Genomic DNA, 14420 nt, shown 5'->3' on the forward strand with positions numbered 1-14420 from the left:
AGAGATGGAATCCCATCCCATCTAACCAATGCGAAAGTTGATTCGTCGAACCGGAGCAAATAGCTCCTCAATAGGCACTGTCCGCTCAATCATGTTCTGCTCGTAAAGAAACTGTACCAGTGCCTCCAATGTCTTCCTATTCTCCTCTAAGCCATATGGCCAGCAGTCTCCTCCAAATGTCTCCTTGATCTCGACTAGATCTCTGCCCAGCCACGGCAGCATGTATCTTAGAGCACCAAGTGATTCCATCCGCTTTCGAGCAATCTCCTTGCTGTCCTCCAAAGCATTGAACAATGCTGATGCGACGAATTTGTTTGCCTCGTAGAACTCGCGGCGAAAGGCGACCAAATGCATAATGGGGAAGATGCCGGTTCGCTTGTAGTAGTCGCTCTCAACGTCCTTGAAGTTGGGGAACAGTCTCTGAACATGAGGCGCGCGGCCCAAGCACTCAGGAATATCAGCACCAATGGTAGCAGCAATCTCGCCGCATTCCAGCAGATCTGAAAGTGACTTGGTCGGGTCTGTATTATTGGTAATATTGACGGGCTTCAACAGCGGCAGCACCGACGGCTGGCCATGGGACCCGGGCGTTTCCATCTTTCCCTGCACCCACTCAATCGTCGATAAGTCGATGCCGTACTCGTGCTTCAGGATGCCTCTGATGTACACCGCCGCCGTCATGTTGTACAGCTGCACGCCGATGCGCTTGCCATTGAGGTCCTCGGGCTTCTTGATGATGTTCGTGTTGACGCAGATGAAGGAGTGTCGGAAGACGCGCGACGCAAAGACGGGGATGGCGACGAAGCTGCGGTCGCCGGCGACGTAGCGCGTGACGTACTCCGAGGCCGACAGCTCCGAGACGTCGAACTCCTTGTTGGCGACCATGCGGTCGAAGATGTCGCGCGGGTGCTGGACCTCGACGAAGTTGACGTTGAGGCCCGGGGTGGGCACCTCGCCGCTGGCTAGGGGGACCATGCGGTCGTAGAGGGCGCAGGCGAAGTTGACGCCGAGGGGAGCCATGGCTGTGACACTGATTGTATGAGATAATCTAAGTAGAGTCTAAGTTGGTGTTGTTGGATATCGAATGCCAAGAACAGAGGTCAAGTTGGAGGTGTGCTTTCTCTCACTCTAGCTTTATCGATTGATGTATAAGCAGGCACAGGTAAGTGAGCTATCAATGGCGCGGAATCCAGAGCTATATGAGAGCTCTGAAGCTACAAAACTACATCACATCGTCCCCGGCATGTGATTCCGGCTGTGATATATCACAGATTCGCTGAATGTTAGCCCGAGAGAAGTCCGGATGATGGCTCCGGAGCTAATGGTGGGATGGCGGGGTGTTGATAAGGCGCTATACAAGAAGTTGTTAAAGCAGCAACGCTTTTTGGGGAAGAATAGATTGATAACAAAGGTGTATGAAAATATAGGGTAGCTATTGTTTGTCGGTATTTGTTGTTAGCATTGCTTCTTATGACTTTTGGATGTGGGCGATTGAAAAGAAGGATATTCCAGAATTTGATTGGCGGGTCATCCAGAGCCGTAACTATTGGTATTAAATGCCATTGGATGTCTTTTGGCGGCGGCTAAAATATTCAAATGCGCAATGTTGAAAAAATGATATCATTCAAAGTAAAGAGATGGTGTTTGGCGACTCAAAAATGTCCGAATAGCTGTCTAAAGTGTTGCCGGTATGGTGTGTTCTAGGAAACGGCATATGGTTGCACACCAGTTTTCAACGCCAGGGCTCTTATATGGAGCAATGCAGCCGCCCGCTGGATTGTCACCTACAAGTATTAATGCCAAACCGTCATTCAACCCCTCAGATAAGCAACATCAGCCAAAAAAGAAAAAAGAGAAAATTCCAATCGATTGGCTATCCGTCAATCCCCTGTAAGCAATTTATATCAATCCATTCGGGAACGATCAATCCCGCTTCCCATCTGACGCTCGTCCGATGTCATCAATGTGTCACTCCCCAAAACGGCATGCTGCATGTCGCATAAACACCAAAAAATGCACTTTATCCTCTTCCCATCCATCCATTCAATTTTTTTTCCCGCATAATATTCCCCTTCGGATAAGGATAAGTCTCATGCAGAATGCAGAAAAAATTCCTGGTCGTACCATCTTCTCAAGGCGTGACGTCACAACCCTCGTCCCCATAATGTCTCAGCTCTTTCATTCTAAGATCCTCGATTCAATAATGCGCGACCCCGTCTTTTTTTCTTCCTCCTTTTGCGTAATAAGGCGTCGATCACAATTGAATGCAGAAGGATTCGCAATACCATTTCCTGAATCTGTTTAGTTCTTATCCGCATTCATTCAGTTAATATTTTTTTTTCTCCGTTTCTAATACGTGAAACACGGACGGTGATGCGACCGAATCTCCATGTGCAACACGGCATATCTGTGTAACCTCGGATGCGAGCCCGTCATATGCATATTTCCATCTCAAACAACCCTTTCTCCGCACCCAAACGCGGCAAATCTGAAGCCCATGTCCTGAACTAGCACAGCGAAATTGCACCCCCCTCTCAGCCGTGATCGTGATCGTGATCGTAGCCCCAGACAAGCACCCCTGCCCGGTGAAGTCACCATTTTCTGTCTCTCGCCCAGTCAAATCGGTGCCTGTTACTAGCGACGGCTAATTGCTTCCTCCCACATGCCAAGACAACACCTCATACGTGACGCCACACATATGCCAGCTCCCTAAAGCGATCAGCCACATGCTTGGGCTTGGCCGTTGACCTCAGCCCAGGCAAATGTGTGGGGAGGATGATGGAGGAACAGAAACAGGACCCAGATTCGATCGAGGCCGGGCCCTCCCTTGGTGGGAATCTTTTAGTTCTCAGGGTAAATTAAACCTGAAAAAAAAGAAAGATAAAAAGATAAAAGGTCTTTTTTTTTTGGCCTCCCTTGCATGTAAATACATTTTGCATGTTTCAGAAATCTCGCTTCTTTTTAAACGGTGCATATTGCTCAATTCTTGTTTCTTGTAACACTCTTGTTGTTCAGTCAACAAGCCGTCCATTTACATGGCTATATATACTGCATAACACGTATACAACCCTCCCATAAACAATCTCTACACATCAACTCATCAATCACACTTACTATATGCATTTGAGAATCATCTTTCACTCAACACGATGAATACCGCTAGCACCACCGCCACCTCATCCAACATGCTCTCCGTCCCATCCTCCACCTCCACCTCCTCAGGCATCGACATCAACAACCCAACCCGTCCCGCCTTCAACTCCCAACGAACCCAAGACCGCCTCCGCGAAGGCGAGGGCCTCTACGCCATGCTCTTCCGCAGCGACAGCAACAAACTGCAGCGCGGCCGAAAATCTGTCTTCAAAGAGACCGGCCTCGACGACGACAGTGCAAGCGAAGTCACCGACGTCTCGTCACTCAGGTCGCCCGTCGCGTCGCCCTCGCCTTTGTCGCCCACCTCAACGACATCGTCTCAAGGGCCGTCCCCTTTGCCACCTTTTCCATCTCTCAAGCCGGGGCCGCTGGAATCATGGTATGTCTGGGCTGCTCTTTTTGTGCATTTCGGTCCGCGATGATTGTATTAATGATCATAAAGACACTATCTTGTTTCGTGATTTCTTCCGATGAAGTCTTACGATTAATAGTCGAATTTATCTTTCGACCCATTATCTCATGACGTGAATGTCATGCCTATCGCTAAATACCCAAATCAATACTAATATAATTCATCATTTGCTGGAGTACAACGGACAATCCTCAAGACAAACACTTTTTGAAGGCTCTACTTCTACGAGACCTAGTGGAAAGGGGTAAAGGGAGACAAACGGGGTTTATGGTGAGATGACATCACTGTATGTCTAAGACATGCAAACTACATGTACGCTGCACATGTGTATATACAACTCTTTCATTAATACTTGGGAAATATGAACACAGTTCGTTCCATGAGATACTACTAACTCAAATAGGGGTATAAGTATATATCCATACGATCTAACGTAAAAATACATTGGTACAATACCAGGGGAATAACAATGCCGTGATATGCATGAAGAAAATTCGCTTCAATGCCTCCTCCTAGACCATAATGCGGTCTGTTCCACCAAAAATAAATAAATAAATGCGGTATACCACCTCGGCACTGACGTGATGGTTACAACATATGAATCCCAAACGCCAAGGCCGTGCAATCTAGCAGTCCCAACATGGTCAATCGTTGACAAGATAGAGAGAAAGGGTATAAAGAAGAGATGAGCAGAGTAAAGAAAGGTGAAAAGCAATCACATCTTTTCCAACTCCTCCTTGGGTACCGTGCGAACAAAGGCATGGCTCAAAAAGTGCAGCCAGGTCTTGTTCTTTTCCTTCTTGCTCTTCTTGTTGTTCTTCTTGTCTCCCTTTCCCTTCTTGAGTGATGGTTCGGGCTCATTGTCTGCGTATTCGTCTGCTCCTGACTCCACATCTTCATCTTCTTCGTATGCGTCTAGCGTTTTGCCTTTGCTTCCGCCTTCTCTCTGGCCCATTCTGTAGGCTAGTTTCAGGTAGCTTTTGACTGTCAAGTCGGGCAGTTTGTAATGTTTGTCGTCAAATGTGTTATACTCCACTTCATACTGAAACTCTCGGGGATTTGGCTTTGCATGTTTGGGCTCCTTGTGATCGTGTTGGCCTTTGCGCCACTTGGTGATGTCGACGCCAACATCAGGGATGTCATCGTTGATGTGAGTGAGATTGGCAAAGTATTGCGTATACCCGGTCAAGGTGAGGAGTTGAGGGTAGTAGGCAGGGCCAGGAGTCGAACCCTTGGGCGGGTCTAGAGGAATGGCCAGCTCGTGATCTTTGGGTGGCCTGCGCGACTTGTCCTTCTTCTTGTCCTTCTTGTGCTTCTTCTTCAGAATCTCGACTAAGACTTCTTCTGGATTCTCGTAGTCGATGGTATCCTCCGGGAGTTCCAACGCCGTAGGCGGGTTTGCCTGATCGTATGCATCTCGCCACACGGGCACGTCTTCGATTCCAGTAATGTTGTACTCAAAAATGCGAAGTGTGGGGAAATAGTTTGGCACAACGCTTGGGGTGATGAGGGAGAGCTGGTATCGCTCAGCGTACTTGCCACCAATTTTACCCAGCTTCTTCTTCTTCTTCTTGTTCTTCTTCCCCTTCTTCTTCTTTTTCTTGCCCAGCTCCGTCTCTTCATCGTCTTCCTCATTGGTTTCATTATCAAAGTCACGGGTAACAACTTTGGGCAAATCCGTCCATATGTCCCGCAATTCCTGGAGATAATCTTCTTTGGAAGAGATGGATATTGACTCGTCTGGGGAGCCACGTGTACGGACTTGGTCAAGACCAAGCTCCGGAGTCAGTTCCTTTTCATCTTGGAGAAGGAAATGGTCAATGTTCATATGTCCATAGAGAGAGCCAACTACAACGTCGCGGTACTGCTTGAGCCACAGCGTGTATTTTTGCCAGCAAGTTTCGTCCCAATTTTGCTTGCTCTCCGTCCGAGCAGGTGGCACATGGCCCATGAGAATGGCCTTGACTCCTCGTTCCCTCAGGATCTGCAGCTGCACGCGCAGCCAGTCCATGTGCTTGTAGCCGGGTTCGGAAGGGTGGGCGCAGCCATCCACACCAGCATTGCGATCGAAAAAGTACATTGTGTTCAAGCTGAAGACGGCAAGCTGGTTGGGAATGACTTCGATGTAGAACCAGCCGCCAAACGCAAAGGAATGGCGCTGCTCTTCGGGGATGAAGCGGCGCCAAATGTCACTGTAGGTTGCGAACCACTTGTTGGGCCCTGGCAACATGATGTTGTGGGGGAGGAAGTCATTGTTGCCGAATGTAGGCACGATGGGGATCTCGAGCCCGTGTTCGGGAGATGAGAATGTCTCAACAAACTTGTCGGCGATGATGCGGTTGGTTCTCAGGATCTCAGGCTCGTGTCGAGGATTCTGCTCGTCGCTATCGTGCCTGGCCGAATCGCCCGTCCAGATAACAAAATCGATATCATCCTTGATATTCTCCTCGATCCAGGTAAAGGTAGCGTTTATAAGCGAAAATGGAGTGTCGCAATCCGTCTTTTCGGCTCCATATGATCCAGCCAATCCTTTTCCTCGGTGGCATGCGATGCCTTCTTCGGTGGAAGTGTGCACGCGATAGAGTTCGTCAGGGTGGAAATCTGCACCAATTATCACGGTCAGCCCAGGATCTGCCAATCATGCCAGATCGATGCAATGTAGCATCAGCTAATAAAAGAGACAAGAGTCGATTGGTGGTGCAGCGTCGCATGCAGATTGTAAATTGGAGATTGCAAAGATAGCGAGAGATAAGGCGGAAGCACCAGTAGAAGCAAAAAAGCATCTGGTGTGCCAATCGCAGGCAGACAATTTTTTTTTTTAACTTCACGCAGCGCAATGCAACGCACCTGAGATATGCAGGAACCGGCCGCTGAGTTTCCGCTGCTGCAGTGGTAGCGCATCGGATTCGGACTCGATCGGGCGCAGAACTTGCTGGTCGAGGCGAGTTGCGGAGGGCAGGGCGAGGGTTTTGGAGGTCAGAGATGCAAAGGCGAGCAGCATCAGCTGGTATGGCCGTCGATTGAGGCCGCCGCCGCGTTGGCGAGGCATCGTGGGATGTTGTGTGTGGTGATTTTGTTTCGTTATTTTTTCTCTTTAGGTTCGGAGATGCCGTCTGTGTGTATAATAGGTGGGCTGAATGCAAGCAAGAATCCGCCCGATGAGGAAGAACAAAGAAGAAACAAACAAGAAAAAAAAGCAAAGAACCAAAGACGCAAAAAAAGAGTCGTAGGAATTGCCAAACTCAAAGACGCATCGCTCCAACGAGGCTTTGCTAGACTCGACACCGAATGAAGTTTTTTTAGGGGTCCAGGGGTTGAAATTCTTTTGACAGCGGAAGTAAAACTTGCGGTGGTGTGGCGGGCGCTGAGGCTATGAGGTCATCGGTGCCAATCAGCTGGGGATGATCCAAACTGTTGGCTGCGTCTGCCTGCTGAGACAAGACAGTCTGTGTCAACTGAGGAATGGATGGGCAGTAGTTGGAGTCAAATAGGAAGTAACGTGACGAGATGAGTCCTTGGTAAATGCTCGTGCTCAAGTTAAGAAGAAAGGGTAGAGTTTGGAAAAGCTTGGATGTCTCTCAGCTAAAAGGAAATAATATGGAGAGCCTCGACGGAAGAAACGAGGCTAGAACGAGTCATTCTCGACAATGGGATGATGCACCCAGCTCCGGGCCCTCCCAGTATTAATATAGCAACCTGGAACAAAGAAGCAAGGCCGTCAGCCAGCCATGATCCCATCTCCATCCAGCTCCCGACTTAAATCGCTCTTCCCCGTATTCTCAGCCCCGGCGAGAACCTCTATGGCCCAGCCCAGGGTCCTGGTGATCCTCCCACCACAAATTATGTCCGAGATGCTCTGCATCCGGCTCCACAGCCACCCTAACGGTGCAGCGCTCACGGCCAACCAAGCGACCGAATCTCCAAACCTCATCGCCATCGGCTCTGCCATGGGGGGGCTGCTGAGCCGTTTGTCTGACTCTCGCGCGTCTCTCCCCCACCCCGATGCTAGACATGCTAGCAATATCTGGTTGTCTGGCTCCCTTTTACACTCTCGCCGTCTCCGCCTAGCTCCCGCCCAGAGTTCCGAGCTGCCGGCCCCTTCTTTTTTCGTTGTCGTCGCCAGAGCCAATCTCGAGTCCGGCACGGCTCCACGTGCGGTGATGAGACGCCATCGACGAAAGGCCTGGGTGTCACAGCCGTAGCGAACAAGCTGCCAGAGCGTGAGCACGCGACTGTGTCTTCGCATGTGAGGGGGGAAAACTGGACGCCTTTTTTTCTTGGTCTTCTCCTTCTTCTCTATTGCTCTATTCTCTATATTCTCCATTTATTGCCATCCCGCTCTCTCCACCTGTTGTGACCATGTCGTTCGATCTCTTTCTCTTTTGGAACCAGGCCAGTCTTACCGTTGAAGATCGTGGCTGCGCACCTGCGCTCACCTGAGCAGTTTTTTTTGGAGTAGGCGGATGACGCCCGCAGTTGATTTCTGGTCGCGTGCGCCAAACGACCTGTATCGTTTGCTCCAAATCCCTGGGAGTATTCAAGGTTGCAGTAGACTCGAATGCAAATATAGGTCCATCGACACATGCATGTACGAGTATGTAGGCGCATCTAAGGGTCTAGATTGTCGTTGCACAGGTGATGTCATTTTCCAGGAATATATCTGCGGCTAGAGCGCTGTCAAAATCGACGACTTGTTCGTCTGTCCAACCTGGATATATACGACCTCCAACTACATACAACACTACATGTACTATAATGCGAACTGCCAACTGCTGCTGCATCAACCCCTCTGCTGTTAATCCATCTAGCCAACAACGAAAGGGAAAGGGAATGACGTTCATGTGTCTCACCACCCAATGGCCACCGTCTTGGCCCGATATATAGCGAACCGCATGCCCTGCAGGCTCTGGATGCACATCTCATGCTACCCCAACCACATACACTCGGCCAATAGCAAACCAACTTGCATCTCACTCAACCTCTCCAATTCAAGTGCTTTGCCACTCTGTCATCCTTCAGCTGCTCCCTTCACTGCAACCCAGCCGGCAAAGAAGCTAAAATGTCTCTTTCCCGGCTGTTGCACAGTGTTATCATTTGTCCACTCACCGTTAAAACAGCATAAATGCACACCGAGACAATATGACGATGCTACACTCACTAACTTTCAGGCTGCTAAGCCTCCAGCGCCCAATCTTTGTCCTACGGAGTGTCCGATCAGCGTGTTCTGTACTCTGTAAGCCCTGCTACAAAACTAATGCTGTACGGGTACAAGCAAACTTGGCATTTGGCATATCACGACATGCGCTAGTCCCAAAAAGGAACTCCAAGCCCTCCACTTCTCTTCAATTTTTTTCTCTTCCTTTTTTCTCTTTTTCCCTTTCTCACATCACGCAACACCCTCAACATGAGCACCTGATACAGGTGTGAGGCCTTCTCATCATATCCGTAGATACGTCGCAGTTGGAGGATTTAAGTTGCTAGACGAATATTTGCCGCACGTTTGAGGGGGGTCATAGATTTTTTCTCTGTGATGGCTCCCCATGGTTTTTCGTGGCTACATGATTTATTTTGCTAGTGCTAGCTTTGAGGTTGTCTCTAGGGAGATGCACTGTGTGATTATGCCCTTTGCCTACTATCCGACACCGTAAAACGATGTATTGGATGATGCACCGTGTGAACGCTCGCTGCAAGAGTTGATGTGGCCAGTCAATTGGTTTGAGATTGAGTTCCGCGAGTGGATGAGTCGCTGCTGTTTTTCTGTGTTTACCCTAGAGGTTTGTTTGGATTCATAATCTCCTTGAACAATCTTCAACAAAGCACTTCGAAACGAATGATTGAGTCAGGTGGTTAATATTAACTAGCTGTAACTGGACCTATCGCAAAAGTTGGGAGCATGTTTGCAGCGAAGCCGCCACCGATGTAAAATGACAGATTCGAGTGCTATTTGGTGGCGGTGTACCGTTATCAATTCTGTCAGGAGACCGTTACAAAGCCCCTTGACCTCCATCTTCACCTCGTTTCAGAATTTCAGTAAGATTTTCAGGCTGGACTCTATCCCACAGACTTCCCTTCCCAGAAGCTTTACCGTTGGCCTCTTCTATACGGAACCATTCTTCGGCAGTCTTGATCCTATTTGGATGGATTTCGTCCAGAATAGCATACTCTCTCTTCATGAGATCATCCTTGCAAAAGTTCCAGAAGCCAGTGAAGTTATCCTTGGTGGACATTGTACTAGCATCATTGGGATCAGCATTGTAGGCGGCCGGTAAATCAGCAATGTCCCGATATAACGCCCAGTAGTCATCCATTGACATTTCGATATACTGTGCAGGGCGGCCAGTAACGCGTTCAAAAGCTTTAGCCATCTCGTGAAAGCTAATATGTGCAATCGCAGTCCGAAGATCCATCCCACTAGCCTGTCTAGGATTGTCAAACATCCAACGGACGTAATAGCCACAGTCTTGTAGGGCAACGAAAGGCACGGCAACGTCGCCAACTGGAATGCGCCAGGTGACGATACCGTCTTCGATGGTTGGCGACATCATCGTTGCACCGCTGATACTCATATCAATATATGGCCCTCCTGTGAACAGACTTGCATCCATTCTGTCCATGTTTGTCGTGTTTTGCCACAGAATCCACTCCCCAATTCTTCCTTTCCCGTCTAAATGTCCGCACCGATACTTCGAGTTATAGGCCCCTGCCTTAAGCGCATAGTCATGGTTCCCATATACAAAGAACTTGAGACCTTCTTCAAGAGCAATTTCATAAATACGAATTGCCCAGAACATTTCTGCCTTCTCTCCAGTGTTGAACCCATCAATATTGACAAATGCCCCATAACAACCGCGGAGACCTTTATGAAGGGTTGTCTCGTTGGCTAGAGTTCCTTCGAATAATTCCACATTTCCGAGTCCGTACAGTTCCTGAGCACGTCGAGATGATACGTTACGTGTCAGAACTCTGACCTGATATTTCCTATCACTGACAAGACTTCTGACAATGGGCATCCCTTGGGCACCCGTGCCGCCAATCACAAATATTTTAGGAACGTCTTGGGAATCCATTGTCAACGTTGAGTGTTGCCACAAGAAAGAAATGTATGAAGTACATCGCGGCAACAATAAGCACTCGGCTGAGTAGACCCCTGCTACTTGAATATATGCCATCAATTGAGAAAATAGTCTCTGACCTATGCGTCTGATATGTAGAGTTATTCTTCAATGTCTCCACAGTCACTGCAATGCTTTGAAATCAGTCGGTACAACAGCATAATCTATATCCAACTCAGCAAAGCCCACCATGACACAAAACTTTCCTGATTACTGAATATTTGTCATCTCGTCTGATTGGTCTCTTGGAGATGGGGTTATCGCTCTCTTGTTGTGGTTATGGGCGATGGTGATTACTCTTCTTTCAGTATATGCCTTGTAGATCTGCTTGGCATTCGCTAATCTGGTATCAATATTCAATGGCTTGAGCGCACTATGCTCAGGGAAAATATGTTCTCAATCACTATATGCTAACCGATTGCATTTGTCACGTTTGTGGCCTGCACCCTTGATGCTTCAGTGCTATGTTGAGTAATCGCTAGTCCGCTAGACAGCTTTGTAAGTGTTTCTAATGTCGAGACTATACATGAAAATGGCAATACTTGACTTCCAGTTCTAGTACATCTAGTATACAGTCTTCGTATCAAAGGCGATCATACATTAAGGATAATGAAGGTATGAGTCTTGAGTATAAAGCAAAACGACCGAGTAAAATGGTTGCAATGGATCATTGAGGCACCATCAAATTAGAGATTTTCCACAATGTCTTTCGCGAAGAGCGGGGTCTCTCTTGTCCAGCTGATGAGCGCCAAGAAGTTTGAACTGTGAATTTCCATCTAGAAGATGAAGCTCATTGCTCTAATTAATCTTATAGCTTCTTAATATTCGAGCAAATTTGATTGCTTCTGCACAATCTTCACTGGAGCAAGACGTCTATGACTCTTTCAAATTTGGAATAAAACAAGAGACACGCACATTTTCAACTTCTTTTTTTTTTTCCCCCGGATCTTGCATAACCGCTTTGCATTATAATTCTGAATCATTCATGTATATGCAGTGCAGGAGAGAGGATCACATCAAGGGTCGGCTCAGCCGCACCGGCCTATGGACGCATTTCACAACCCAGACTGGACTTGGAAATAGAAACACAGTATTATATCTGAAGGCAATCAGATGTGTGATCTACCCCTCGCATCTTTCAGTAGGTCCCGGGGATCTCATCACAGCTGGTGATGTACCCCCAACCTTCTTCTTTTTCAGGAGGCAAATGGTCAGGGCGTAAGCCGCTCTCCCGCTATCCAATATTGACTTTATTTATTTCTGAAAAGTTACAGAAAAGAAAGGGGGTTCTCTTCTCCTTTCTTGGTTTGTCATGCCAGATGAGCTGAAGTGGATATTGTAAGTCACACAATTTTAGTTTAGCTTTATCAATTAAGATAAGATACAGCTCCATCATAATTCGGATGCGCTTCCGTAGCTCAGTTGGTTAGAGCTTCGTACTAATACTAGACGTCACAATCTAGCCTTGGTAATGCGAAGGTCGCAGGTTCAAGCCCTGCCGGGAGCAAATGCCCCAGATGCGTTATCCGAATTATTTTTTTTACTTTTTCTACCATAAATCGTACGAAATCATTCTTCCCTTTTTGACCATTTGTCAAAACAGGTCCTATGGTCTGATATCTTTATATGAGGAACACAAAATACTAGGTGAATCACTCTCACAGATTACGCTAGCCCGTCTGGCCTCCTGTGTCTCCTTTTTCTTGAATTTTCCAATTTTCGGTGTATCTCGATGTATCTCAATTGATCGACTGAGACCTATGCCAACTGATAGAAATATTTGCAACCCCTCTGTCTATAGTTGCCTGACGGCAGACTCTCTGTTTACTACATATGTACGTTTGCGGCAGAAAATCCCTAGTAGTATTCAGTTCCAATGGTGCACTTGACAGGTCGGTCTCTATCGAAACTGCTAGTGAGTCCGGTGATACCGGCAGCCAAGTTCTAAGAACCAGGCCACTAGACAGACTGTGAGGCTTCTGAGTATAATTTGCTTGTAATGGGATGAGGAGCTCTGGCAGAGTGGCAAGGAATATATCCAGTATTTTTTGTCACCATTTGCTCATTGTAACAACAGGCATAAATGGCCCATAGTAGAGACTTCCCGAGCCTTCGTGATTACTGGCGATAATTAGAAGTACATATACTCTAATCCCTGAGAAGAATACTTCGCCTAGCATTGGGAATCTTCTGAATCGTACCTTAGCCCGTTCAAGTCCTGGTATTGTTCTGGTTGTATGAACCCTTCTGAGAATAAACATCACATTTCTATTCATTCAAGAGGAGGAAATAAATCAATACAAATGAGACGTCAGTCTAACTACATGTCCTCTAGGCGCTGTCACTTAACGCAGCTGCCCTTAAATATGAAACGATGCCCGACTGTACAGATTCCGGTTTATATCCATGTTCATGATATGCTGCTTTGTGACATCGTCCGCAGTGTGGACAGGGAAGGAAGCTTCTTCAAACCATCCACAGATAGTATGCGTTTGTAACATGTCTCTTTGTACAAAAGGCATCTCGAGCTCCACTGATTCTCCTCGCAGCCACTTTTTCAGCGCACACATGGAAAAGTTATCGGAGATCCAAGAATCCAAATCTTCAATCTTTCGATAAGTAAGCATCTCAGCTTGAATAGCAGCCCAGATGAGACCAAGTTGCGGATTTCCACAGGGAAAAGAAGAATACTGGTGATAGGTGAGCACCAGCTGACACGAGGCCGTAGGTCCATGTACCGTCGAAATATCATCGCCATCAATAACCATAGAGTCGAATGGATCATCAGAGCCAGACTGTGCACTGGCTATGGTGCTTGGGCGATGTATTTTGCCAGATTTGGCTAGCTGCAAGATTCCACGCATGCAATGCCATCCAATCTGGCATTCAGGATTCCAGCCATCTACAGTTGCGGCTGGGACTGTTTGCATAAAACTATCAGCGTCTATTTTTGCATGATGACACCCAGTTGCGGGTGTAAGCCCCAATATCTCATCGAATGATACCTCCGCCTGTAGTGAAACGTTTGCTCCTAGCCTTAATAGACAGACTAGCATCGCTATAACTCCAAATAGCGTCTCTCCTTGGATGCGTGAATTTGCTAAATGGTATGTCAATACCACTATCAAGTGAAGGGTTGCAAGTGATAGTTTGGTACCACAAGAGACGCAGCGTCGAATGAACAATCCGCTAAAGCGGTTGATATGGGGTATATAATCTCCAGGAGAGAAAATCCTCATCATGTTGTGACAAACAGCCTGAACGGAGCTGTGACAGAAGGGGTGTTTCCAGTTAAATGGAACGCGGTATTTGCCACGTTGAAAGAGCCGGCGAATTGCTGGAGAATCTGCATCCCATCGACCACATGCATCTCTTTCTTCTCCAGGATACGCATCTGTGTCAATAAAGCCGGAGCTGACTTCTCTTGGACTAACACGCGTATGTGAACGTATAATGGAAACTATCAAGCTATCAAGGACTGTATGTCCCATGATGTCCTCGTAATTTTTAGCGACCGGATATACGTCTTCAATACACTCGAGAAGTGTGGTGAGCAAAGAACAGCACGTATTACCACCATCCAAGTAGCTAACTGCGAGGTGGTAAGGGTAGATCTCTTTGAGTGACTCAATGAAGCTTGGATCTTCCATTCCTTCTACAAGAAGTGATTCCACCAATTCTATGTTCCCAGCCATTATCGCGAATCTCAAAGATTCTAATTGCAGTGAACTCGGAACTGTTCG

At 47.5% G+C, this 14420-nt stretch overlaps 3 protein-coding genes across 3 annotated transcripts; 1 reads left to right on the top strand and 2 right to left on the bottom strand.

Annotated features, from left to right (window-relative positions):
* Positions 1 to 21: 21 nt before the first annotated feature.
* On the bottom strand, positions 22 to 1020 carry T069G_00827 (uncharacterized protein; the record flags this gene model as incomplete). The annotated part of the gene is made up of 1 exon (XM_056168037.1): positions 22 to 1020. The coding sequence occupies one exon, from the start codon at positions 1018 to 1020 to the stop codon at positions 22 to 24; it is 999 nt and encodes a 332-aa protein (XP_056033353.1).
* A 2129-nt stretch (positions 1021 to 3149) lies between these two features.
* Positions 3150 to 3575, top strand: T069G_00828 (uncharacterized protein; the record flags this gene model as incomplete). Its single annotated transcript, XM_056168038.1, has 1 exon — positions 3150 to 3575. One exon carries the CDS (start codon positions 3150 to 3152, stop codon positions 3573 to 3575), a length of 426 nt encoding a protein of 141 aa, XP_056033354.1.
* A 705-nt stretch (positions 3576 to 4280) lies between these two features.
* Positions 4281 to 6614, bottom strand: T069G_00829 (calcineurin-like phosphoesterase domain-containing protein; the record flags this gene model as incomplete). The annotated part of the gene is made up of 2 exons (XM_056168039.1): positions 4281 to 6166; positions 6413 to 6614. 2 exons carry the CDS (start codon positions 6612 to 6614, stop codon positions 4281 to 4283), a joined length of 2088 nt encoding a protein of 695 aa, XP_056033355.1.
* Positions 6615 to 14420: the final 7806 nt, after the last annotated feature.

This window comes from Trichoderma breve, chromosome 1, assembly GCF_028502605.1.
Source record: "Trichoderma breve strain T069 chromosome 1, whole genome shotgun sequence".
In the NCBI taxonomy this organism is placed as follows: domain Eukaryota; kingdom Fungi; phylum Ascomycota; class Sordariomycetes; order Hypocreales; family Hypocreaceae; genus Trichoderma; species Trichoderma breve.